The following is a 26,485-nucleotide window of genomic DNA, read 5'->3' as shown; positions in this document are numbered from 1 at the left end:
ATATTTAGCATATGTTTGCATAAGATTGCTATATGTAATACCCTGTATTCTGCTTTGGGAAGTCCGGGGAGGGAGGGAAGGGGGGGAGGGTTAATGGGGAGGGGGGGGTTATTATTAAAATTTTGTAAAACTTTTCAACAATAATAAAAAGTCATTATGGGACTGATGTTCAATATTAAAGGAAGAATCCACTCTCATTCATTCATTCATTCCTGTTTTTACCCTCAAACAGATTCTCAAGGTGTCTCACTCCTCCCATACAGTATATCCTCCATCTCTCAAAATACACAGCTGCTCCCTCCTATGGCATCTTCAACAAGGGACCGTTCTCTGTGGCCCCTTGAATAACTAGAATTGATGTCACTGAGATGTTCCATAGTACCTTCAACTATTTATTTGAGCCACAAAGGTTTAAACAAAATAACAAACACAAAAACCAGGCATTTCTTACTTTCATAGTTTATGGAGTAGAGTTTGGTTTGTATACCTTATACAGTTATCGCTATTTATTCTGGAGGCAGTAGAATAGAAGAGAAAGAACTAGAGAATATCACAAAATATGAAAACTTGCAAATAGAAGTAGAACCACTGTGGTAAACAAACAAACAAACAAACAAACAAACAGTACAATCCCCAAAGATCTGGAGTAGCACCTGAACTCCATCAGCATTGACAAAATGACTATTAGTCAATTACAAAAGGCAGCCTTACTTGGAATATCTTACATCGTGCAGTGATATATTTAAGATCATCAAACTATAGCATCTGCATGTCTCAAGTCTTTGAGAAGGACTCAACAGGAAGATAAAAATGTCAAATCCAGTCAAAACATCTAGCTAACTGTCCGACCAACCATAATAATTGAATAGGTAACTATTGGTTAAAAGTAAGCCTTTCTTAAATCAGCTCCTGTTTACAAAATTAATATTCATAACTAGCCATTCTCTCACAATGCACAAATATCCACACTTTCCTTTCAAGAAAGAAAGGAAAAAAGAAAGGAAGGAAGGAAGGAAGGAAGGAAGGAAGGAAGGAAGGAAGGAAGGAAGGAAGGAAGGAAGGAAGGAAGGAGGGAGGGAGGGAGGAAGGAAGGAAGGAAAGAGAGAGAGAGAAAGGAAGGAAGGAAGGAAGGAAGGAAAGAGAGAGAAAGAAAGAAAGAAAGAAAGAAAGAAAGAAAGAAAGAAAGAAAGAAAGAAAGAAAGAAAGAAAGAAGGAAGAAAGAAAGAAACTTTGGAAGCTACATGCTTCTTAGTTTCAACTTGCCATTAGAGTAAGGGGAGGGAGGTGCTGCTTTAGAATTGGTTAAATGGAAAAAACGAAACCTCTACGATTTCGCTGAAGACTGTGAGAGCCTGAAACCTTTCCAAGGACACTGAAAATCTGTGGGAAGGAAACAGACGGTTCCCATAACAATGTGAAATTGTTTACATGGTTTACATGAGAAGGTGGAGGTTTGGCAAGAAAAAATATTGTTTAATTCTATGAACTGGTGTCTGGGAATGTCAGAGTTAATTTTGCTTCGACAATAGCATGCTGTGTATTCAATAAACAGTAAGATTTTCAGAAACCAAATGAACCTGGAGTTTTATTTGGATTCTCAAGCTGAAAATTAAAGAAAGAAAGAAAGAAAGAAAGAAAGAAAGAAGAAAGAAAGAAAGAAAGAAAGAAAGAAAGAAAGAAAGAAAGAAAGAAAGAAAGAAAGAAAGGAAGGAAGGAAGGAAGGAAGGAAGGAAGGAAGGAAGGAAGGAAGGAAGGAAGGAAGGAAGGAAGGAAGGAAAAATAGAAAGGTGTTAAGAAATAATAGCTGTATAGAAAAGAGAAGAAAAGAGAAGTGGAGAAACAAGACTAGATGGAAATGAGGGAAGGAGACAGGAAATGGGAGGGTGAGTTTTTTTTAGGCATTACAAAAGCATGCTAGTTAGGGAATTCTAGGATTTGAAGTCCACCATCTTAAAGTTGTCAAGTTTGAAAAACACTGCTTTATAACAAACAGTGTCTGCATCTACTTGTAGCCCTCGTCGATGGCTTTATTTTCAGCAGCTCCTTCTATTCTAATCAACTCAGTATAGATTATAAAATGGATCCCCAATCACAAGTGGTTGTTTGTGAGGGAAAACTCTTCCTCTAGTAGAAATGGGTGCTCTTCTCCCTCTGTTCTCTGCTTACTAGGAAAATTTATTTTTACAGATCAAATAACTATCTCATACATCTAGTCCTCAACTTATGCCCATTCATATAGCAATCGTTTGAAGTTAAAACGCTGCTGAAAAAATGACTTATGATTGGTCCTTCTACTTAACGATCATTGCAACAACCCTCTGGTCACATAATCAGAATTCAGCTGCTTGGCAACCAGCATGTATTTATGACAGTTGCTTTGTCCTGGGATCATGTGAACATCATTTGTGACCTTCCCAGCTGGCTTATGACATGCAAAGCAATGGGAAAAATGAGATATGCTTAACAACCACATGATTCATTTAATGACCATGGCAAAAAGCTCATAAAATCAGGTATGACTCACTTAACAACCATCTCACTTACTGACAGACATTTCAGTCCCAATTGTGGTCAATAGTTGAGGACTACCTGTATTAATCTATAAACTCCCTGAGAGTTTATTGTAAATAAACAAATGTACTGTCTGTGTTCATGGCTGAGCTGCCATATTTCTCAGGTAAACATATGAATACCATTACTGTATGTCATGCTGTGGGAAATGTCTGGCATTCCTCCAAAATGTATAAAAACTCATTATTTCTCTCATGCTTCACAAAATAATACTTTAACAATGCCATGGCACAGTCCTCAGTGAAACAAATTTACTGAAACAGATGTAGTATCTGTAAAGTATGCACTAGTATTACGTTTACTATGTAGCTTCTCAGTCATCCAGGTCATAGTTATCCCACAGGTGCTTTTTCACAAGGCAACTGGACTTTTTTGAACTGGAAAAGAAAATCCAGTTACCTTGTGAAAAAGCACCTTTGGGATATTATGTTTACTTTTTATACTTTTTATCTTTAAAAACATGTTACTAGGGCAGTGTCAAGAGGCTGATCATGCATATTTTTTTCTAATATTTAATCTGTTTTCATTCTTATTTATAAGTACTCTTGATTCCAAATGTGTCCCCTCCCCAAATTCATTCCCAGAACAGTCTTCAGAGTTCAGTTTTCTACATGTTTGTCATTCATTTTTTGTATTTTCTTCCACAAAAAAATGCAGGTACAAGCCAACTGAAAGACACATCTGCTCAGTTCCCCTTGCCTACGCCACTTTATTTTTTTAACTATGAGATTTCAATGGAACTCAAAATATCTCATAGGAGAGATTTTGCAACATGCTGTCAGCAATTTACAGCTGCCAAAACTATATCAATCAAATCCTATGGGAGACTTTTCTTTCTTCCAATCAAGAGTGGTTAAGAAGAAAAGGAGGGGGCTCATAACACACACACACACACACACACACACACACCCCTAGGGACATATACTCTAAATAACTTTTCCTCAATTGAAATAGCTCCATTACATGATATTCATAAAAAAAATCCGTAACATATTACCGATAAAATATGCAGCACACATTATAAAAATCATTTTGGATCCTCAGTTAAATGAGATATTCCATACAGAATTTTCCATTTGGCTACACTATATGATCTGTATAGCTGATCTGATTGCATACAATATGCACACAGAGTTGCAATAAAAGGTGGCTGCCAAATGTACATTTAAATTAACCATAATATTTTTGGTTATTTTCAATGATACAATGTGTGTTTATGTGTCTGTGAACATGTGAAGATTATTCAAAGAATTGACTTTGCTATGCAGCTAAACTATTTCATCTCTGGTGGTACGTGGGTAAGTAAGTAAAGATGGATAGTTCTTTATAGAAAGCAGCTAACTGCAAAAGCCACTTATCCTTTGCCCCAGTAATTAAAGTATTTTTAAAAGTTTCAGAACTCTACTATTAATTGGCCAACTCTCTTCTCAGATTGATCCTCCATCAGGTCATGATTAAATAGTCAATATAGTTTCCATTTTAGAAAAAGCAATAGATTGACAAGTACAGCAATCCCTCTAAAGCAGGGGTTCCCAACCAGGGGTGCGAGATGGTATTCCAGGGGGTGCAAAAACTTGGCTTTTCAAAATTATAGTGTATATGCATAATTTGTTACCATTATTTCAAACTTTTGTAAGGGGTGTGAGAATCTATCAGAAGCATTCTAGGGGTGCAGGGTATAGAAAAGGTTGGGAACCACTGCCCTAAAGAATACCTACCAATGTCAAGATAACATGCAAACTCCCCCGAACATGTACCTGAATAAATGACACAAACCTACTGTCCAAACTGAAGCTTCACCTGAGCCCAGTAAAGCCCCTGAAGTCTTGAGATGACTGGGGAGTCATAACCACAACAAGAACTTTTTTCTTACCCTCACAGTGGTTAGAAGCTGCTTCAAACTTCATAAGATCCAGCCCTATCAGTCTTTTTCAATCTTCATAGAAAGTGATTTGTATGCTATTTTGATTTCCCACCTACATCCTGACATGATAACAAGAAAAATCCTGCGGGAGTCACTGGCAGTTCCTAAGGCCTGGGAGGTACATATGGCCAGAGCAGAAGATGAAGGTGATGAAGTAGCTTGTTATTTTTGTTTTCTTTTGATTTTATGATTTCCTTCCCATTGGCTGCTATAAATGGGAGCTAACAATGGCTGATGAATTGCGAGGCGTAATTGGAGTGGTGAGATTCTGTGCCAAATTTGTGGAGTAATTAGGTTGATAATTTCTCTGAACCTCTGAGATAAAGGAGAAATTTTCCCATGATTTTTCATCAGTGGGATGGTCTTTCAGAAATGGTAATAAATCCATTCTGGAAAAAGCCCTATAGGAGGAGTTCCACCATGATGCCTTTTCCTTGGGACTTAATTGAAAAATGGAAAGTGAGGGAAAATACAGCCCACTGGAGATGTTTATTCAATGGAAGAAATTTTTTTACACATACCACTGCCACTCTATAACTAAATAAGTGCTAGAATGTTCTGTATTGCATACAAGAATTTCTTCAAAATTCTCTTCCTCTTTGGAAGAATTTCTAAGGCATATTCTCTTTCATCCAATGAATCCATAGCCGCTAGGAAAAAGTCAGGAGAATTTGTCTGCCTAGATCAGGGGTCGGCAACCTCGGCTCTTTTATGACTCGTGGACTTCAACTCCCAGAATTCCTGAGCCAGCTATGCTGGCTCAGGAATTCTGGGAGTTGAAGTCCACGAGTCATAAAAGAGCCGAGGTTGCCGACCCCTGGCCTAGATTATTGGTAGATTTTTTGGAGGGCTATGTTATGTTACATTTCGATCAGTTTGGGAGCATGTTGGGAGAATGAAAGGGTTTGAGATCCTGAGAATCCAAAGTTTCCTTTAACTGGTTTTCACAGTACCTATTTACTACTATTGTAGCAATTATTTAAGTTTCCCTTGCTGTAACAAAGAGAGTTTTGATAACAAACCTTCTCCACTTCCATGTATATCTATCATTGCAGAAAAGACTTGCTACATTAAATTCACACGTCCCACCTATTATACATACATATACTGTATATGCACACACACATTCTCAAACACCAATGTAGCTCCATACATAAACATTTTTGATTGAGTAGCTTTATAAGATATTATTTAACACCAGTGGAGTGGTTTGCATATCCAGGTACCTCTTCTTCCAAATCCAGAAGATGTTCCAAGCTGCACATTTGATCCTTCATTAGATCAAAATCTCCATTCACCCTTTTTGAACTAGAGAAACTAGGTCTTGCATAAATTACATTTCTGCTTGTTTACCTAAATCTATCTTAAGATTGTCTCCAAATATTGATTCAGCCTTGCTGGGATTAGTAAATGAAAACAAGAAGTAGAAATAACACTCATGGAGAACCCCTGAATAATTTCTTCCAGGGTTTCTTGTAGATGCTGAAGAATGTCATGAGAGCCAAAACTTCACAGACCAATGAATAAAATACAGAATATATTCTGTCACGCTACTTGTGAGACCTTTTCCTCAAGGAAAAGTTTGAACCACCCTTGAAAAGCTTGAACCCAAACACATTGCAGATAAGCAGTCCAAAAGATACGATAGAACCACATATCCTGCATTCATTACTTGGTAACAGCTATTTACCAAGATGGAAGTGATTGTTTACCTGTACAGTTTCTACTCATGACCATACATATCTAGAACAAACTCATGAATATCCAGAGAAATGTAGTGGAGATCACAGGGGAAATGGAAAATATTTATATGCAGAATGTCCCAGAATTTAAATTCAACATCTTTGTGTTTTAAAAGGGCACAACATAGCAGGAGAGAATCACTGCCACTTTAACTAGATCATGGGTGGACAGTTTGCGGCCTTGACCTTTCTTGCAATTCTCTGTCAGAAAGAAGCAACCACTTTCTTTCCCCACTGCCACAGAAAGCTCCACCCTCTTTTCCCAGTGCCAACTACCGGTATCAGCATCAGCACAATCATTTTGTCAGGCAGGAAACAGATCGCTGCTTTCCTGCTGCCATTAAAGAAAGGAAACCAGACAATCTGGTCCCCACCCGCTGCTTGATTACCTGATCAACTGAATGTGGGGACCAGATCAAGCATCCGGTTTCCAAGAATGACCCACATATGGGAAGCACTCAAGCTGGGCAGGAGGAAGACAATAACTTTCTCTTTTGTTTTGTTCTCAGCACCTGGCTGTTGGAGAAATGTGTCCTTGAACTTTCACTAGTAGGCAGCTAATCAAGGCAGCTTCATAGGTTTAAGTGTGGAAAACCTGAAGCTGAAAGATGATGAGGAAAAACATCTAAGGAATCAATAAAGCTTTCTAAATCGCCAAAAGATAATGTGACAAAAAGGGAAATTTTGCCTTTAACGTAATGTTATTTTTCATAATGAAACCTCCTGTTTTAACTCAGAGGCATTTGACTGTTTGGAGAGCTTTTGCATCCTTTTTAGATGTATTTTGCTGCTCTTGCCTGTTCTGCCCCCCACTCCTCCTCCTCCTTCCCCCCCCTTCCTCCTCCTCCTCCTCGCCCAGATGGATAGACCAGGGAAAACACAGCAGGGTATTCTTCTGATTTTGCATTTGGCTGGTTCGCATCTTGCAGTGTTTATAGGCTTGACGTGACTTTTCCAGCAAAAAATTGACGTGGGCAAGCTCCCCACATTCCCCTCACCCCACCCCTCTTCTCTTTCATCCAAGCCATACACCAGACGTTTCTGCTTTCAATATCTTAGTGCATTTTTGCAATGGACTTGCAGGGGGTGGAAAAATCAATACATAGGGAAGTCACACCAACCCACTAGGAGATGCAAAACTTCCCTATTAAATTACAGCATCAGGCTCTGGTGATCAAATATGATTTCCTCTTTGAAGACCTTTCTAGTCCTGAAGATTGCAGACATGTTTGTGCTACTCTTAACGTGTATTTTCCCAGCTACTAGCAATTTTAAAAACTTGAGGCCCCCAGTCTCTACTCTTTTTCCCAAAGCATTCCTATTCATATCGGGCAAAGTTGGGGAAGCAGAGTTCATGGAACACATGGCACTTAACACAAACAGCAGGTCTGCTCTTTCTGCAACAGAGATCTGTCTACTGCTAGGCAGGGTGCCTTCTATGTCCTGACCAGAGAGAAACAATGGAAGCCCAACCCCAGTGTCAAAACGAGGAGAAAACCATACGATCTCCAATAATTACAATTCAGAAGCAGTTCTGTAGGGCCATCCAAGCCATCAATACCCATTTCATTTTTTGATCCAACCAAATCATCCAGACCCACATTTTAGATTTAGGCAATGTTCCAAGTGTCTGTTCAAATAATATTGTGCAAAGCATTTAAATTCATGAAAGTTGCAGAATAGCACTACAAGGGCGCCTCAAGTATTTATTGACAGTTCTGGGCAAATGTCAGTCTTGCCAGATCTATAAACAACAAACGTTTTAATCCGGCAGCTTCCTGTCTCTTTATTTATACACACACACACACACATACAGAGAGAGAGAGAGAGAGAGAGAGAGAGGGGGGGGGGAATGTACACTTGGCAAATAAGGAAAGAAAGCTTGTTGTTTGCCTACTTTCTGATAAATGGGAAGCGTGAGGTGGGAGCATTTGCTGACTTATTTCAAATAACCTGGAGCTTAGCAAGGTGATCCCAATTTATTTTCTGCCACCTTTCATTTAGAGCCTACCTTTCAAAATTAAGGGTTGAAGAATTATCATTGAGAAGACAGTTCAAAGTACTGGGAATGCTGAATGTCCCTCAGAATGCAAAAGACCTGACTGACCTAATCAGGGTCACTCGGTGGTTACCAGTCACAACGGCACTGTGCTATTCCCAGCAACCGAGGCAGCAGCGTGGCTCCAAATACCTGCCACTGGGGAACAGTAGCGGAAGACAGCTATGGCCCTGGTGTCCTGCCTGATAGCTTCCTGGATGCGTTTGGTTGGCCACAATGGGAAACAGATGCTGGACGAGGTAAAGCGTTGGTCTGATGCAGCAGGATTCTTCATATATTCACAATTAAATTCATTCAGTAGGAATGATTTTATACCAACCAATCTTTTATTGTAAAATATTTTTAGTAATTGTTCTTTAAATCAAGTAATGCAATGGTTTCTTCACATATTAGATCAGTGGTGGGAAACAATTATTCTTTTGAAGTTTTAGATGTTTAATATTGCTGATGTTTCTATGTGTCTTAGTAAGTAAAGCTTTCTATCTAATCTTTCATCAGCTATTAATATAAGATCGAACACAGTCACAATTTGAATGGGTAGGCCTTTCTATGAAAATAATCCCATGTTTAATACAAACAGAAATGTCCAGCATTCACTGTTTAGTATAGTTTGAATACAGTACAGATCTGCTTCACTCAAGCATTTGTAAAACAAGAGGCTTATCGTTATTCAAAGAGAATCACGTACAGTAATAATATTTAAGATCCCCAGTGTAATTATGCCATTAATATACACCCTGAAAAAGATCATTTTTAGTCCACAATACTTATTCTTTGAAGGGATAAAGGGGGAGATAAATCTTTAGAATGCAGTCCTTGGCCCATTGGATATTTTGGAACTTCTAAATAAATACTTTCAGCATTACTTTGAGATTGTAATTCTGAGGCCTGACCCAATGCACTCATTGGAATATAATTTTAGAGGAAAGTGTGGTAACAACAAGGACCTTCACATATTCTGCATTAACAAAATTATGTTCATTATTGATCTATATTCAATAAAACCATTAGTATTATAGATCTCGGCATAATTACGTATTACATATATTTCTGGAATGTCTCCTCAGTGAGAAATGCAGAAAACAAGACAATGCAAACATTAGGTATTTCAGCCATGAAATCGTAGTTAAGAGGCTGTCAATCACAGAACAGAGACTGAAAACTGAATAGCAGGAGTTAGTGGAATTGCAGGCAAAAAAACTAATTTTGTCTTGTCCACCTTCCCAGAAAAGGAGCACAAAGTTCAGAAGGGGCTGGTAGCACTGGTAAAGGTAAAGGTAAAGGTTCCCCCGCACATGCGTGCTAGTCGTTTCTGACTCTAGGGGCCGGTGCTCATCTCCGTTTCAAAGCCGAAGAGCCAGCGCTTGTCCGAGGACGTCTCCGTGGTCATGTGGCCAGCATGACTAGACGCCAAAGGCGCACGGAACGCTGTTACCTTCCCACCGTAGTGGTCCCTATTTTTCTACTTGCATTTTTACCTGCTTTCGAACTGCACTGGTAGTCAGTGCAAAATCATGATGGTATTTTTTTAATCTTTTTTCTCAATCAATGTCCATTTATTGATTCTATCCAGTTTCCATGTTTATCTATGAAAATTGTTCCAGCAATCAAGATCTCACTTTAGACTCACCAGTGTGACTGAGATTAGTTCATATCAAATGTGTAAAAACCAAATTCCCTGAGCATTCCTAAGTAAGGGTTGCAGAAATCAGTGATTACTGTAGATGGTTGCTTTGCTACAGAATTTTAACTTAATGTTTGGTGCAGAGAACTAAGATCTTTCCTTGAAAAGCAGATTAAAGCATTTTTTGTTTGAAGGAAATGTGGGTACAAAACCTCTGAAAAGTTTAAAACCATGAAGGAATCTTTTTAAAATACTTGGAGATGTTCCTATTTCCAGGAGGGAAAGTATACTACTTTGAGCTGCAAAAACCATCTGAGGCCTTTTAAAAGACCAGGGCTTTTTTTCTCATAAAACGCTCAGAACAGAGTTCCGGCACCTTTTTTGGATGGAACCTTGTAGGGTAGGCAAAGCAGGTTGTATGACATGTGTGAGTTCCGACACCTTTTTCTTTTACAAAAAAAGCACTGTAAAAGACTAAGGAAGATACACATTTGTTAGGACATAGTGGATCAAGGATCACCTCTTGAGAGGCATGCATTCTCACTGAGCAGACATAGATATGTTATGAATATGTATTAAAGAGGGAAACAAACAATAAAGTATATATACACATATACGTAGTTATATAAATTAATGCATAACTTGCATTAATCTATGTAACACTACAGCTCTCCTTGTGTTTATCTGTTTGCCTGTTTGTACCCTCAAAAGTTAACCCAAACGTTGCATTACACCACAAAAAAATCGCATCAAGCTTGTATCTAAATTAAAGAATGCATAAAGATTCCAAAACCCATCACTCTCTGTGAAATTAAAATGTCCTTGATGTACAGACCATATTTTAGAATGGCCGCAGTCAAGTGATGGCGATTTCCAACACTCTCTGCCAACTTTCCACAAGCAAAGTCAATGGGGAAGCCAGGAAGAAGTTAGAAGTTTCTCCTGCTGCCTCTGCTTGTTTTTGTTTTTGTTTGTTTTTTTGCCCTACTCCTACTGTGATCTGATTAGATAAATAAATTTTGAGTTATTATTGAAGTTCATTTGCCACTAGAATTATTTCTCTATTTATGATCATGGTACCATCCAGCATTGGATTAAAAAAAAGGTCATCTGAAAATTTTATATTAATTCTGGTCACATTAAACTGCAAATAGAAAAATAATTCTAGTGGCAAATGAACTGGTTTACCCATTGATTTTGTTTGTGGGTTTTGGAATCTTTATGCATTCTTTAAGTTAGATTCAAGCTTGATTCAATTTTTGTGTGGTATAATGCAATGTTTGGGCTAACTTCTGAGGATACAAACAAGCAAACAATGAGAGCTATAGTGTTATATAGATTAATGGCCCATTGAGTTATAAGGTTATCAAATAGACTAATATCAGTGATAGAATACATCCATATATTGCACATTTGGGAATTCTTCATATTTTGTATCATAATTTTAAAGGGATGTCATTTGCACTTCTAAAACGTTGCCCACAAAGCTTGTAGATTATAATCCCTGGAAAAACTAATGTGAATATAGTAGCCATTGAATCAAAAATACAAAATTCCTTTTGCCACAGAACTATTTTTCCTTGAAAATACAGCCCTTAATCAAATTCCATAGATTGATCCATCCTATTCCTAGTGTTGGGATTTAAAAAATTCAGGGGCTTTTTAGCCAGCCTGAAAGAGCAGGTGCAAGAGCAGTTGTCTAAAATATGCAAGGAAATATAGTTTAATAATATTTTCTATTACCACAAAATCAAAACATTTTGACTTGTTATTTTTTTAAGAAAAAAGAAGCAATAAGAAAGATATTTCATAATATGCAATACATAGTGCATAAACATGAAAGACACTTCAAAGTTGCAAGCTAGGAGACAGCACAGCAGGGAAATGAAAGGAGAAAAAAAATTATTAAACACCAACTTCCATGTGAAAGAGGAAACTGTGATTTCATTCAGACCAATAGTAAACATATGTGTGCACACATATGCATGCACTTGCGTGTGTGCGCGTGCACACAGACACACTTATACACACATTACATCCATTTGAGCCAATTGGAATGAATGAATGCCTCCTCCCACCAAAATAAGATTTCTTGTCTAACTCTAGATGCCTGGTCTTATGCAATAAGACAATAATCTAATACACATTCAAGGAAACATAACCAAAATGTATCCCAAATGCCCTGAGTTTGATGCATTGCATGATTGTGTGCTCTTCGTGGCAGAATTTAAAACATAATTCCAGCATTTTCCTCAGTCCTTTGGGTACCGTATATTAACTCAATGCATACTAATTCTGGAATAAACAAAGAACTACTTAAGCTAGAAACCAGAACTTTTAATATATGATAACACCATTCTTGGAACACAAAAGGGGGACCGGAAAAAATCTTTGTAGATGGAACACAATATAACCCTTTAGCTACCTATTCTAAAAGTTCCAAGTTCCTGCTGCAGCCCCTAAGCAAAGAAGACATTAATGCCTGAGTAAACAATGCTCCCTGTTGATATAAAAATATAATAAAATAATAATTGATTGCTGCTTAAGAGCACCTTAAATCTGCTGCCTGAGGCGGTCTGTCTTATGCCGAACAGGAAGACTAGCTGTGTTGCAGCCCAATGAGCAATGCAGATGAAGTAGAAATGCCAGAACATTGTTTGAAGCAGCTTTTTCCTCATTAAAACCTTAACCATGCAAAGTCTTCTCAAACTACTTAAAAGGATGTCTGAAAGTACACACATCAACAAATTTTGCACTACCCTTTCATCATGGATAAGTCTAGGTAAGATTTTCCTCCACTACTGTACAGCTTCTCCCATCTACCAGTATCCCTACTGCATACGTTAGTGGTCTAGCTTTTGCAGCTGGATTGTTATGTCTGAGGAAGTTTGCATTATTAAATGTTTCTGCATTTTTAATATATTTGTGAACCCGTAGGTTCTCAGGAAAAACTCTGCTAAAAATTCTACCCCTGTCATCCGGTTTGGATCCGTCCTTACCCCAAGCACAATCATCACTAGGAATAAATAGCAACTTTAGGGAACTCATTTCAATAAGAAAAATTACAGAGTACACTGGGATTTTCTCCCTATGCCAAAAGTCTGATCCCCAGAAACTCATCCTGTGAGGTTCTTTTTAAATATGGAAACGTATTCAGAAACTTCACTCAGACTACCCCTCTCTCTAATGATGTCAGGCCTATAAAACAGGCCAGACTAAGAACCAGACAGTGTGCAGACCTAAAACTACTTTCCTTAGAACAGCTCTAGCTCTAGCTCTAGCTCTAGAAACAGAATCTTGCAAGTAAATGTGTTTACATCTCTCCTTTCCCCCCCCTCCCCTCTTTTATCTTCATGAGAATTGCAGGAAGATCTTCCTTCTGTCCTTGGAGGCTTTATTCAAACATTGGCAGATACTGGAAAAAGCAGCTTTGAGTGGACAGCAAAAAGTTAAAAAAAATGTTGTTAATTCCCTTAGTTTTTCTCTTGCAAATCTCCCACCCCACCCTCTGGCTGTTTTGCCTGGAAGAATTCAGACAAAAATTCCAGGGTTCTCAAGTGATGTTTCATTTAAAAATGAAGCAATTGGAGAATTTATTACAACAGGTTGTAGCCTTGATTTCCTGTACAAATTATGTTCTTGCTGCAGATATCTTTCTTAAAGATATTTCCAGTCTCCATACTCTTGGGGGTGGGGACAGGGGAGGGGCATAAGTTAGCTTTTTCTGGCTGTACTTCCTTATAAAGTAATGGAAGCCTTTTAGTAGTCATAACAGCACTATCTGGCCATTTCCCTGAAAAATTATCACTAATGGAGAAATGGTCTTAGCACTTCAAAGATATTAAATAACTGATTGACCCATTCAGAGAAAATTGCAAAGCATCATTGAGTAAAAAATATCGATTATTCAATTTGCAATGCTTTACTCTTTTTGTCCTTTGACCATTGCCAACAAAAATAGCCATTTTTAAAAGGAACATTTTGTTTTAACTTGTAGAAAGCAGCTAAAACCTAGCTTGCTGCTTTTTTAACACTTCAGTTTTATATTAATAATATATTAATTAATATGATTGTACTTATATATGTGCTTATGTGGAACATTTCAGACCAAATGAATTTATACCCTCCTGAATATAAAACTGCCTAATTTCCTTCTTCCCAATTTTTTTGGCATATGCACAAGGGAAGGAGAAGTTATTATTCTAATAACTAATGTCCATATCAAATGTGACAAGTTTACAAATCACTAAAATGATGCAATCCACTGATATAAGACTTTTCTTAACTGTACAAAAGTAATCCATGTCCTAGAATCATTTTGGACAGGGAAAAGATTAAAACAAGGAAGATTAAATGAAAGAAAAGTTCTGATGTTTCACTTTGTAAGTTTACTGTACATCTTTCTTTAACTAGTTCAGTTTTAGTAGGGAAGTTGTGTAAGCAATCAAAATGTTGTCCATGAGGAAGTGAGAAAACAGAACAGGAAAAACAAGAAATATTTTGATTAATTATTATATCATCAACCTATATAAGTGGTGCATAATCTGAACTGTGGCCCCTCAAGTACTTTGAAAGTTGAATTGTAAATATAACTGTGCCAAAAAGAGAAATGATTACTTCCCACATCTTTGGTCATATTAGCTAAATCTGTTTAATAGAATTTTATATGATTACAATATTAAATGAAATTAGGCTTAAATTTTGGCCCAGCCTTCTTTGATTTTTGGCCTAGCCCGTAATATTTACTTTTGGAATATAGACCTAGCACACCACTTTCAAATCCAAGAATAGCTTTCTGCTTAAACATGTTGGCTATAATTGTTATGGTCCAATATATTTAAGGTGGGACGAGCCAGCTCTAAAATACCAGACAATTCATTCACTCCAATTCCATTCCATTCAATCCTTATTTTAAAAGTTCAATTTGACATTGCATTGCTACTGAGTATACTTACTATCGAGTATAGCTTAGTATTCATTAGAGGATCAAAGAAATGCCCACTGAGATTTTTTTGTATTTCTGCAGATTTTCCAGATCATCTTCCTCTGGCTTGATACCTCTAGAAGTCTGGCCTTTAATTTCCCCCATTCACATTTCACTGGGAATTCTATAAGGTTGGTTCAACCTATTTAAACAGTACTACTTTAATGAAACTAAACCTAAAATATGCTGACACCTCCCTGTTCTTCTAGGCCAAACTTCTGGCTCCTTCTGTTCAACATTCACCAACATTCACTATTGGAAGGTGTGATATTTTATGGCTCTCTGGTTACTACGCATCGTCCATTTATTACTGTATGTTGCTATAGTGCTATAGTGGTAAATTTGTCTACATTCTCACAACTATGTTTAAAGTGATTGCAGAAAGGTACATTTAGTAGGAAGTTATTCTTGTGATGCTATTTTTATCCAAATCTTTTAAATGTTTTTAACATTTAACATTAATTAAACATTAAATTAATAAAAGGATGCAAGAAATGTAGAATCCAAGAAGCGAACAGATGATGGAACTAAAATTCACAGAAGGGAACCCAATATTGATTTTGAGTGCCCAGCATATTCAAGTCATGTAACATGGGCACCAACTGCCTTTATACTCAGATTTTGCCTCTTCTATCTCTGCTGCAGATTGTCCTTGAACTAGAAGCCTTAGGAAATCTATATCATAAATGTTACAACACTAACATATACATATACATATATATAAAAGGGACCCCACAAATTCCTCCAAATGATGAAGTCCATGTAGGATTATTTGCATTACATGCTGGGTATTGATTAGCATTGACTTCTTGACATGTAGCCTTAACAGGCTCTCAGTATTAAATAGTTTCCCCCATTTTAGAGAGGCGAAGGAATAAATGGGTTAGTCGAGCTTCTGCAGACTTAAAGCATAAATTTCATCTATTTTTGTCTTCCAAAAGTCCTTTTAAAGAAAAATAAATCTATGAAATTCAACCACATTCTCCTTGTTAATTTCACATCAACCTTGATAATGGCCTCCGTGGCCCTCAGCAGGCCAAACAAAGCAAACAAAGGAAGGCAAAACAAAGTTCATGCCCCCATTTTACAGGAAAGGGAATTTCATCTCATATTGCTTTGAGTTTGTTTTCATCTTATGAACAAATTCATTCTTAGGGAAGGAGATGAATTCCAAAATAATGGCAATGAGGGGACAGTTCATTTTATTCTTTAATAATTGCTCAGGATCAAATTTTCATTTCACTTATTTCATTTAATACTATATATTCAATGGGTTTGTCTCAAATATTAACAATAAAAAGAAAGGTAAATTAAATTGCAGGCTTAACTTGCTTAACATGAATTCCCTTATCTGGTAGTCTGATCTGGAGAGCAGTCTAGAAGTGTGGCTGAAATCCTTCTCCAACTCTTAAGCGGGCTTTTTCAAACAATAAAATATAAGTATTCACCAAGAAATTCCATTTTTATTTTGACAACTATGTATTTCTAATTTACTTTTTAAAAAAACAAATGTCTTAAAAGGAAACATTAACTAAGAACAAAATAGTTGCAAATGTGCTACTTCTGCATTACAGATGTATCAAAAGTAAAACTCCCATTTCTGGCTCCAGATGGAGCCTTCCATTTTCTTAAGCTATGGCAACCCCCCCCCCCCACACACACACACAAGTCTTGCTGACATTAGTAGAACTTCACTGGTGTGGTTAAATGCAGTCTTAGCAGAAAAATAAAGGATGACAGAGTGAGAAAAATATGCTTGAAGTTACTTAAAAGTCTGCATCTATATTTAATGCAGAATGCTGTCAAAGCCTTTTTAATTATGCCTGCACTGGAAACTTAAATGGATTTAAAAAGATGCATTAAAGACAAGCTGTGATCATTAATTTTCACTGCAGGCTGCCTCATACCCCCAAGTCCCAGTTGAAGATCTAAACAAATCAAGTAATATAAAAATGTAATCTTGTACCAGTTTTTGGATGGGGACATTTTTAAATATGCAAAGTCCTAAATAAATACATTCCAAATGGTTAAGTTGTCTGCAGGACATCTTTATTCATTGAAGCCCCCCCTGGAGTTTAATAACGTTAGGTAACTAGCCTTCTATTTATGGGTGAGTGAGGCTACCTTGCTAAGCTATAAAGTCTTTTCTGAAGTTTGAAGACTACCCTTCCTTTTCTCCCTTCTTTCCCACTTGGAAAAAAAACCCCATCTTTCTCTGAAGACAACTATAGATGAAGACGGAGTGATGCTGCTGGGAGGAGGCTGAGTTGAGCTGATATAATATAACTTGCACCCAAATGGAAAAACAGAGTCATCGTAGACAATTTGGATCTCATGCTCTGAATCTTGCTTACAACGAGACTTCTTTGGAATAGCCTAAAATCATAGTCCAGACTGTGTCGAATCCCACTTCTTTCTCCTGCTACATATGTAAGACAATCGTACTATATGGAAATGGAAATTACTTATTTAAAACATAAGTAATCTCTTTAAATGAAGACGTTAGTCAACACATATTGCACCCCTTACAGCCTTGAGTGCATTTGCAGGAAGCTATTAATTTTACCACCCCAAAACGCATCCCTGTTATATTTTATGGCAGTGTAAAAGGTTGGCCTATTATAGAATGACATCATGGAAATGCTCAAGTGGAGGAATAGACTGGGAGAATGCTGGGAATGTGTGCCATATTTTAAATTTGTGTAGAAAAAAAATATTATTAAAACAACTCAACCAACAATGGAAGATCTCAAGATCTTTTTTCATGGGTGTTCTCACTGTTTGTAGAGGCCAATCCCCCCCCCCCAAGAGAGACTGTTTAAAAAAGGCATTTTTTTATTCACAATCTCATTTTATTCACATCCAATGCAGCTTCATTCTCCTGAACATGAATTGGCATGAGAAGATGGGGTTTTTTTCCACTGCAGTTGTTGTTGGTGAGTAAAAATCCAAAAGGCCTCAAGTTTGTTCTTGGAAATTTCCAACTTAGGCTGCAAAAAACCTTGTTTCTGACACTTTGGAGAACTAATGCTGTCAGCAAGCAGATGAACTGGTCTGATCTGATCCAGTCAGCTCTCTGTCCAAAGATTTCTATCCATGGAAGTGCCTCCGCCAACGCAGCATGACTTCCCTCTGCAGCCCATGATGTAGCCCATGAAATATTGCCTAGACTAGGGAAGTGGACAACCTCCAAAGAAGACCAAGGGGGTCAGGGGGGGGGGCTGCAGAGAGGAGAGCAGATGTTCATTTCTACTACATAGGATTGCATAGCCTGCGGTTTCCTATAGTGATGTTTAACTCCTCTTTGTTAGAACTACTTCAAAATGTTGCTGCAAGTCATTGAGAAAAGCATATAATAAGTGATCTTCCATGAGCAAGACAGCCAGGTATACTTACACGTTCTTCAGGCATTAATTGTGTTTTGTGATTGCTCCAGAGAAAGAAAGATATTCATATTTGTCACACTCTGATAGTTTGCCCTTCTGTGTCATGCTCTTTTTGGATCTATGGGCTACCTAAAGGAGAAAGAAGCACTTTCGCTTTCATCACACAACTTCTCATTCTCCTCCACCATCTCCAAAAGTTCTACATCTGTTGCAAAGTTTCTTTTAACCCTTAAAACAAATCTGAAAGAATGTACTCCCTGGATATTTTAAAATTCTGCCAATAAAACAGTTGTGTTGAATGCAACTAATAAAAGTCACAGCACTTCAAACACCTTTTTGAAGGCATAATATTCTTATATGCCCACAAAACTTGCAGGCAGAAAATTGAAAAGCAAAATAACTTAAACTTGAGAAAGGGTGAAACATCAGAAATTGAAGAGCAATTTATATGAATTAAGGGAAGCAAGGATGTTGTCAAATTTCCTAAAATGTAAGAGTGTGCTAGGGACTTAATAGTGTTAAAAGACATTAGAACTACCAGTATTTTGTTGTTTCAAGAACACATATCCAAATAATGGTACTTTGTGAAAATAATGGCCAACTGAACTTTTATAATGACTGAATAATATGCATAACAACGACAACAAGCACTTTGAGTGCAACCCCATCAGATAGCCCCATCAGATAACATCTACCTAGCCCAGATCCTTCGAAAAGACTCAATAGATGGATAAAAAATGCCAAATCTAGATTAAACGTCTGGCTGACTTGCAAATAATAACAGTGATGATGATGATGATGATGATGATAAGAAGAGTAAGAATAATCTGTTTGAATAAGCTTCTGAAAAAAAATAAAGCAAATTGGCTCTATTTTAAACTGATTGTTCAGCTTTTCATTTCAACCAATACTATATTATTCTTTCAGAGTCAATATTATCATATTAATGTGTGCTAAGCAATTAAAACTCATTGCCCAAATAAAACTTAATTTAAAAAGTGACATTCCAAGGCTCTTGTGGCAATCAAAAGGTTTGAAAGCATGATTTCTGCAAGAATTCATCCAGAGAAAGCGAGGGGTGCTTATCAAGCCCCCAAACCTCCATTGTGAATCAGTAATCAGAGGGGATGGGTCAATTAAATGCTGTCCTCCTTGATCTGCAGCTAACAAATGACTTGGTTCATCTGCTGAACCACTGCAGAATGGCCCTGGTGGGAAGGGACTCCAGGTCCATGGAAAGCTGGGATGAAGGCAATGTGGCTTGCAAGCAGGCTGTGTGTGGAATGCTCCTTGTTCCCCTTCCCCATGGGAGCAATAAACAAACAGAAAAATAGGCTCTGAGTGCTTCTCGGCAACTGCCTGGGCCACCTGCTACTCCCCAAGCAGCCTCTAGCCCGGGATCATGGGGAAGAGTCAGAGGCCAGGCTGAGTGGTCATCAGCTTTATAAATATCCCTTCCACAGCTGCTGAAGTGGAGGTGTCAGGCTGACAAGCAAGAGAGAAATGTGGGCACATCTTGTAATATTACGGAGACTGCTTAGATCGCCGTCTATGATTACACACATGCATGTACACTATATTTTACAACTTTCCTCTCGGGCTGTGAAAGCTTTTCAGATGTTTGAGGACAATTTGTCACAGAAAGCCATTATGCATTCATCAGGGGTTAACAAAACTGGCTGTTTATAAAGATTAAACCGCAGGCCACAAAAAAAGGACGGCATAGTCAAATTACTGAGCCAGCTCACCGTTCCAATTATTTAATGGTTAAAATTGCCCCCCTCCTGACCGAGTAATGGAACAACCAAGCTCAGCTAAAAAGCATTCAGTCCTCACAGCAGTTATTGCATTTGGCTCCGGAGGGGAAAGTGGTTGACCACTCCATCCATTCCCAAGAACCTACAGAGGAAAGATTCTTCTCCTCCGACAATCATAAAATGCAAAGTTCTGGAGCTTGGTTGAGCCCAAGCCGTTTGCGAAGTTTGCAGCTTATCTTCCAAAGATAAGCTCTTCCTGAGATTCTAATTCCACTGGAAGAATAGATGCTTTTGCCTTTTGTTTTTTATTCTCTCAACAGAAACACCAACTATTGTACAGGTGGGTGGGTGGGAAGTCCTGAAGCAAGTATGACTAGAAGGGCATCCTTAAAAAAGACAACAATCCACAGTAATTTGTAACTGTGTAAAAAGTTAGGTCATCAGTACTGAGAAGGATAATAGAATCAAGTTAGTTCAATTTTGGTTAAAAATTCCATAAGTAGAGGCATCCCAGATATCGCTATCCATCAAGATGCACAGCTGTTCTTAGCAATTTGACAGCCTTTTCCTATTAATAATTTTTTTATGTTAAACTTCCAGATAAAACCTACAAGACTGGTATCAGAAAATAAGAAATTTGCTTAGACCACTTTTGAGTAGGAATAAAAAAAAATGGAAACTATTTGTCAGAGTGTGCTCATTAGTATTATTAATTGAAAATATATTGGATTTTATTTGTAATCTGTTTCCTGTCAGATTACGATATATTAAACGGCATAATGAACGGGTTTTTTGCCGCCTTAATTGCGGAGGAAGTGTAATTAAGAAAATAATTAAAAGAACCTACTCAAATGCAACTGCAACAAAAAGAGCTCTGCGCGCCACACACACACACACACACACACACAGAGACATTACACACACACACACACAGAGAGAGAGAGAGAGATACATGGATACATACAGATAGTCATTTATCACAGTCGCTCAGAAACTGCAGCAAAAATATCTCTATATTTTTGTAGATTGCAGCTGCATTTGAGTAGGTTCTTTTAATTATTTTCTTAATTACACTTCCTCCGCAGTTAAGGCGGCAAAAACACGTTCACCACGCCGTTTAATAAATGCAGTTCTAACGTGAAGTAAATCGAGGTGAGGAGGAGCGAGTAAAGAAGGCCTCCGTCACGCTTCCCCAGTTCGACCTTCCTTCCGTTCGGCCGCGGCGCTCTAAGAACTAAACCCCAAGATCTCTTTATGCCGGCCTGAATCTATTTCAAGTGGGAAAGCGAGGGGAAAGGAGGGAGCCCCGCCGAGGGACCCCTTGCAGAGGGAACCCCTTGCAGAGGGAACCCCTTGCAGAGGAATTGGTCCTGCTTTCTTCTCTCCAGGTCTCTGCTGGAAGAACAGCTCGCAAAGATTCATCGCTTGAGGCCCGGCCCAGACACGCTGAAGACTCGGGGTGCAGACTGCGAACGTGCTTCTCCGCTAAACTTGGAGACGCATATGTAAAGCCAAGGTTGGGGGGACCGGTTTACGGAACCCGCGACGCGTCTCGGCAGCTTAGAAAAGATCAAAGGGCGCCTTCCCCCGATTTAAAGGATCTGGCTGGGCGGCTAAGAGATCAGTATAATGAAGCCAGGCTACAGCGATGGCCGGGAGAGGTGTTGAAACGCGGTAAATTAGTAAAGAAGAGGTGTCGGATGTCCCCGACACCCAGAACCGGGAAGCCTTTTCTTGCGAGGAAACCTCTGCAAGAAAGCTGCTCTCCGGATTTTTTTTTCCTACTCAAGTCCGTAGTATCGCAGCCTATGCTCGTAATCCCTATGAAAAATCAAAAATTTCAGTACGTGCCTATTAAAATAAAAAAGGGGGGTGGGGAATAAAGGCTCTCGTACACCAAGGAATTCAGTTGCGCATTGCGAGGGATGCGATGCACGGCTATTCAAAGAGGGGCAGCGGCGACATTTCTTCCCTTGTATTTAGAAAAAAATTTTGGAAAATTTATGGGCTATAGCCGCCAATCGTACATAAGTAACTCTAGGCGTCCAACAGTAGTCAATAACAATAATAAGTCTAAACATCTGGCTGTCTATGCGAATTATTATTATTATTATTATTATTATTAATAATAATAATAATAATAATAATAATAATAATAATAATAATAATAATAATAATAATAATAATAATATTATTATTATTATTATTATTATTATTATTATTATTATTATTATTATTTCTGTAAACAAAACAAATGTTAATAAGACAACTGCCAGCTTTGTACCTCGAGATGTTCCCGCCTGAAGCAAAAAATCGCGGCCTGTGTTCAGCGCTCGAGGCCGGCCAGAGTGAAACACACACACACACACACACCCGCAGGATCAGCCGCCCTGTAAAGCTGAAGGCTCCTCGTTTTTGGAGGAGCTTCGGACACTTCCATGCTACTTAACGCAGCCGCTTCTCCGGGGAGATGCAGAGTACCAGAACTCGGGGAAAAGCTGTCTTTGCCGGGGCAGCCTGATACCCAAAGTACAATAGATCTGAAAAGAAATCAGAATAACCAGCCAAGGGATCTTCGGGGAAGGAGGTTTGCAGCCCCCCCCCAGGTCGAAAACCCCTTCCAGGTCCTTCTGGGGTGGGGGACAGTACTAAGCTATGGAGGGCCAACTCATCACCCTGGCGGGTTTTGCTTCAAGTGTACTTTTTAGCTGGAATCCTCCTATACGCGAAGATGTAGATAGCGAAGAAAAGGCCTAGAGGAGGCCGGGTGCAGGGAAACCCATCGAACAGGCAACTATAAGAAGCCATCAGGCAACACGAATGAGGGTCACTGAGAAATCGGTTGCGTCAGGAAAGGGAAGGGAAGGGGAAAGGGAAAGGAGTAAAGTTCAACTTCCTACCTTTAAATGGGCCAAGGTTCCTTAACATTCTATCCATTCTCTGAACATTCATAGAATCCCGGATCATTCATGAATGTGCAGTAACCTTCTGTTCTATACTATTCTAAAGTAATCCTTGGCAAAAAAAAATCTAGATCGCTTTCCTTTTCTCTAGGGAAGGCGGACTTTTCCACCTCAGATTGCAGCGAGGCTCAAGGAACGCGGCAACTAAGTCTAGCAGCCCTGCCGGCGCAGAGCACAAGCCTTTCGCCCCGTCGACCAGGCCGACGGGGCTTTTGCGCAAGCCAAGAAGAGCCTGTTTTCCTTTGGGAAAGAAACGGAGAATTCTGGAAACTCCGGATGGTTCCACTCCCTGCCTTTCCCAGAAAGTACCTCACCCCAATAGCCTGTGGGTGGAAGGCCACGCTCTGGAGAATCGGACGTTGCTCGCCGGGCCCCTGTTGCCAGATGCTGCAGAGGCAGGAAAGAAGGCCGTAAGGCAACGGTGGCAACGAAAATGGCACCGAAGTTTGACTGGAACCTTGCTATTGCACGGACTGGTCCTGGTTATTCGAGCAAGACCAACCTGCCCGTCGCCATCCTCTGGCGGTCTTCAAAGCAAAATAATAAATCACAAACGCGCGCGCGCGCACCCACCCCCCTACCCACCCACGCACACACAGACAGACAGGCCCGGCTGCTAGGCTTTAGAACCCAACCCACTCAACTGGAGTTCCGCTGGTGGAAGTTTTGGGCGAGACACGGGGCCATCGGGGATTGCTTTAAAGGAGGAACGGCGAGGCAGGCAGGACGGCAGCGGCGGAGTCCATTGCTCAAGAGCAGCGCACTGTCAGGGAGTACTAGAAACCCTCCGAAACCCAAAGGCGACCAGGCCGACAGAACGGCTCACCGGCCGAACTTTTGAGGTGCCTTCGCTTCTTAGCCCCCTACCCCAACCCCCGGTCCCCAGCATGAAGCTGGAGAGGAGTGTGCAAATTACCTGCCAGGCCTCTGGCTCTAATTTAATCTCTTAAGAGGTTTCCCATTTTTAAGAGTGCGCGTGTGTGTCTTAAACCCGTCCTCATGAAAATTAGAGGTGCTGGAAAGCCTCAGGTTAACCTGCTTAAAACCGAAAGTGAAAAACCTATGCAGCTGCTTAGCCAACAAACTTTTCAAAGCGGACGGTTTTTCTATCCTTTGAATGCCTTTGATAGAAAGAGCAGGTTGAAAAGCGCAAGGAGGAAAACGAAACAAAACCCTCTCCGCGCACCCGGTTCAGCGAATCCCAAGAAACTTCCTGGGGGGGGGGGGGCCGAGGGGGATCTGTGCATTTTCGTTTCGACAAGAATCTCGAGATCCACAGTAAATTACGTTGCTTGGGGGCGGGGAGAGAAAGGGGAAGAGTTCGGCCATGGCAAAGCCCCGCCATCCACTCCCGACCGTTCGGGATCCCCTACTGCCCCAGCGGCCTTGCCCGTTGCCATTGAGGTGTTCGATCCTGCTGGACACCGACCGAGCGCTTTGGCAACCCAACGGTGGCACCGAAAATGGCAATGGGGTTTGACTGCCACTCTCGGCGCCTTCTCAGCTCTTGCAATTCAGCGAACCCTGGCAGACTTGGGACAACTGCTGGCCACCGCCTTGTCCCCGGCTGAACCTCCTCGAAGCTGTAAACGCGCGCCTTGCGGAGCGCTCTCCCCAGACAGAGATCACGCCTAGGGCATTTCTCTGCGCCTGTTCTTTCCCCCTTCCTGCCTTCCCAGACCCACACTACTGGGGGAAGTGGCCGGCGGCCTTCCCCGAGGTGGGCCCCTTTTAATTCCAGGTGAGGTTTGCCTCGAGGCTGGGCTATTCATAGCTAGGAGCCGATCTATTCCTGTCCAGCGTGCAAGGCAGGGGCTGCTGTTGGACGCGCCCGGAAGAAGCCAGGGAAAGAGAAAGGCGCCTCCGGAGAAAACCCCCGGGGACATTTGCTTGCGCCAGGGGGCCAATCAGCCTTCCCATAAGCCCCCCCCCCAACCGACCTGCATTCTATTGATGTAAAAGTGCGCTGTAACAGGCGGGAGGGGTGGGGTGGGGAAGGAGGGGAACCGGCCAGTCTGGAAAGGAAAGCGAGAAAAAGGCCGCGGCTGTCTGGACCACTTTCTTGGCTGAGGCTCCACTTCGATAGCTAGTCCTCCCCCCCCCCCCCGCCCGCGCAGCCCAGCTGTCAGTAGAAGGGCCACCTCCCGGGTAGCTGCGTTTAAGCTCTGCCTGATCCAGTTTCTCTTACGGCCACCGGTCCCCCTAAGGGCCGGGCACCCGCCGCCTCTCCCGTCCCGTCCCGCCTTGCGCCGCGCTCACCGGGGTTCAGGTCCAGGCACTGGGCAGGGTCGTCGGCGTCCGGCAGCTGCCCGTCGGGGCTGAGGCTCTCCATGGACAAATCCAGGCCTTTGGCGTCCCAGTCGCGGAGCTTCCGCTTCTTGTGTGAGCCGATCAGGGCCTCCACCGAGAAAGCGTGCGCTCGCGAGCTGAGGGCCACAGCCGAGCGCCTCCTTTCGCTCATCTTAGCCGCCCGGCGGGGGTGCCGAAGCCAGAAGGCCGCCGCGCCGCCGGCCGCCGAGCTGGCAGAGGACGGGTCGGGGCCGGCAAGCCGGGCCGAGAAGGAAAGCAGAGCGGAGAGGCCGTTCCGACGTGAGAGTCCCGCGGCCGCCTGGGCGCTACATGGGTCCCGAGTTGTTGGCTGGCCGAAAGGCACCGCTCAGAATCCCGCTCTCGGGCTGCGCTTCATCTCTTCCCCCCCCCCCCCGCGCGATTCTTCCCTCTCTCCCTCTGATTGATCCAAACTCCTGGGGAACTTTTCCCCTCTTTCCTCCCTCGCCTGGTCCCGGCTGCGAGCGCCCGTCAAGAGTCGCTGCCCAATGAGAAGGTGGCGAATCCGGAGACAGCGGTCGCGGGAGCCAATGAGGAAGGGGCGGGCCAAGCGCCCGGGCTTCCCGGCTGCCCGCGGCCTTAACTCTTGCAGAGCGGGGAGCCGGTCGCCCCCTCCGCTCTAAAAAGGCGGCCAGCGGGCGCCCAGCCTCCACTCAGGCCCAGATGCCTCCTGGCAGCACGCATAAACCCCCTCCCAAATATGCGAAGCTGCTAGGAGTGAACTCTACAGCGTCTGTGATCGTAAGCAGAAAAGATTAACAATGTTACACTATCCTTCTGCTCCCCCCCCCCACCGCTTATAGGTGGATCACATATATAAAGTAGAAAAGCGGCTTCTCCAAGAAAATTCTTGGAGAAAAAAGTACCTTTTCTGAAGTCCCACTCCTAAGTGGGAGTTGCCACAATCAGTACCCTATAACTTAAATCTGTAAATTGAGTTTTACCTTTGACTTATCTTTGAGTTTTATACTGCACTCCTTTGGTGAAAAGAGAGATTTTGTTAAAGTCCAGCCAAACTTCGATTTAGCCGTTTGGAAGATAGAATCTGAAAAGAGTCATGAACCCTTAGGAAACACTGTAAACATTTGACTATACTCCAACACATTTCTATATATGTCCTGTGCAATCAAGGCAATAATTTTTTTAA

General features: G+C 40.9%; 1 protein-coding gene across 1 annotated transcript in view; it reads right to left on the bottom strand.

Moving 5' to 3' along the window:
- TBX15 (T-box transcription factor 15) overlaps positions 1-25,728 on the bottom strand; it is an 80,133-nt gene extending 54,405 nt beyond the window's left edge. The window contains exon 1 of the mRNA XM_081318435.1: positions 25,270-25,728. Coding sequence (XP_081174561.1) covers positions 25,270-25,471 — 202 coding nt within the window. The 5' untranslated portion in view covers positions 25,472-25,728. The remainder of the gene's footprint in view (positions 1-25,269) is intronic.
- Positions 25,729-26,485: the final 757 nt, after the last annotated feature.

The sequence above is a fragment of the Vipera berus genome (genome assembly GCF_964194415.1).
Source record: "Vipera berus genome assembly, chromosome: 2".
NCBI classification, from domain to species: Eukaryota; Metazoa; Chordata; class Lepidosauria; order Squamata; family Viperidae; genus Vipera; species Vipera berus.
The sequence above is the reverse complement of the archived record's forward strand: the minus strand, read 5'-3'. Positions and strand labels throughout refer to the sequence as shown.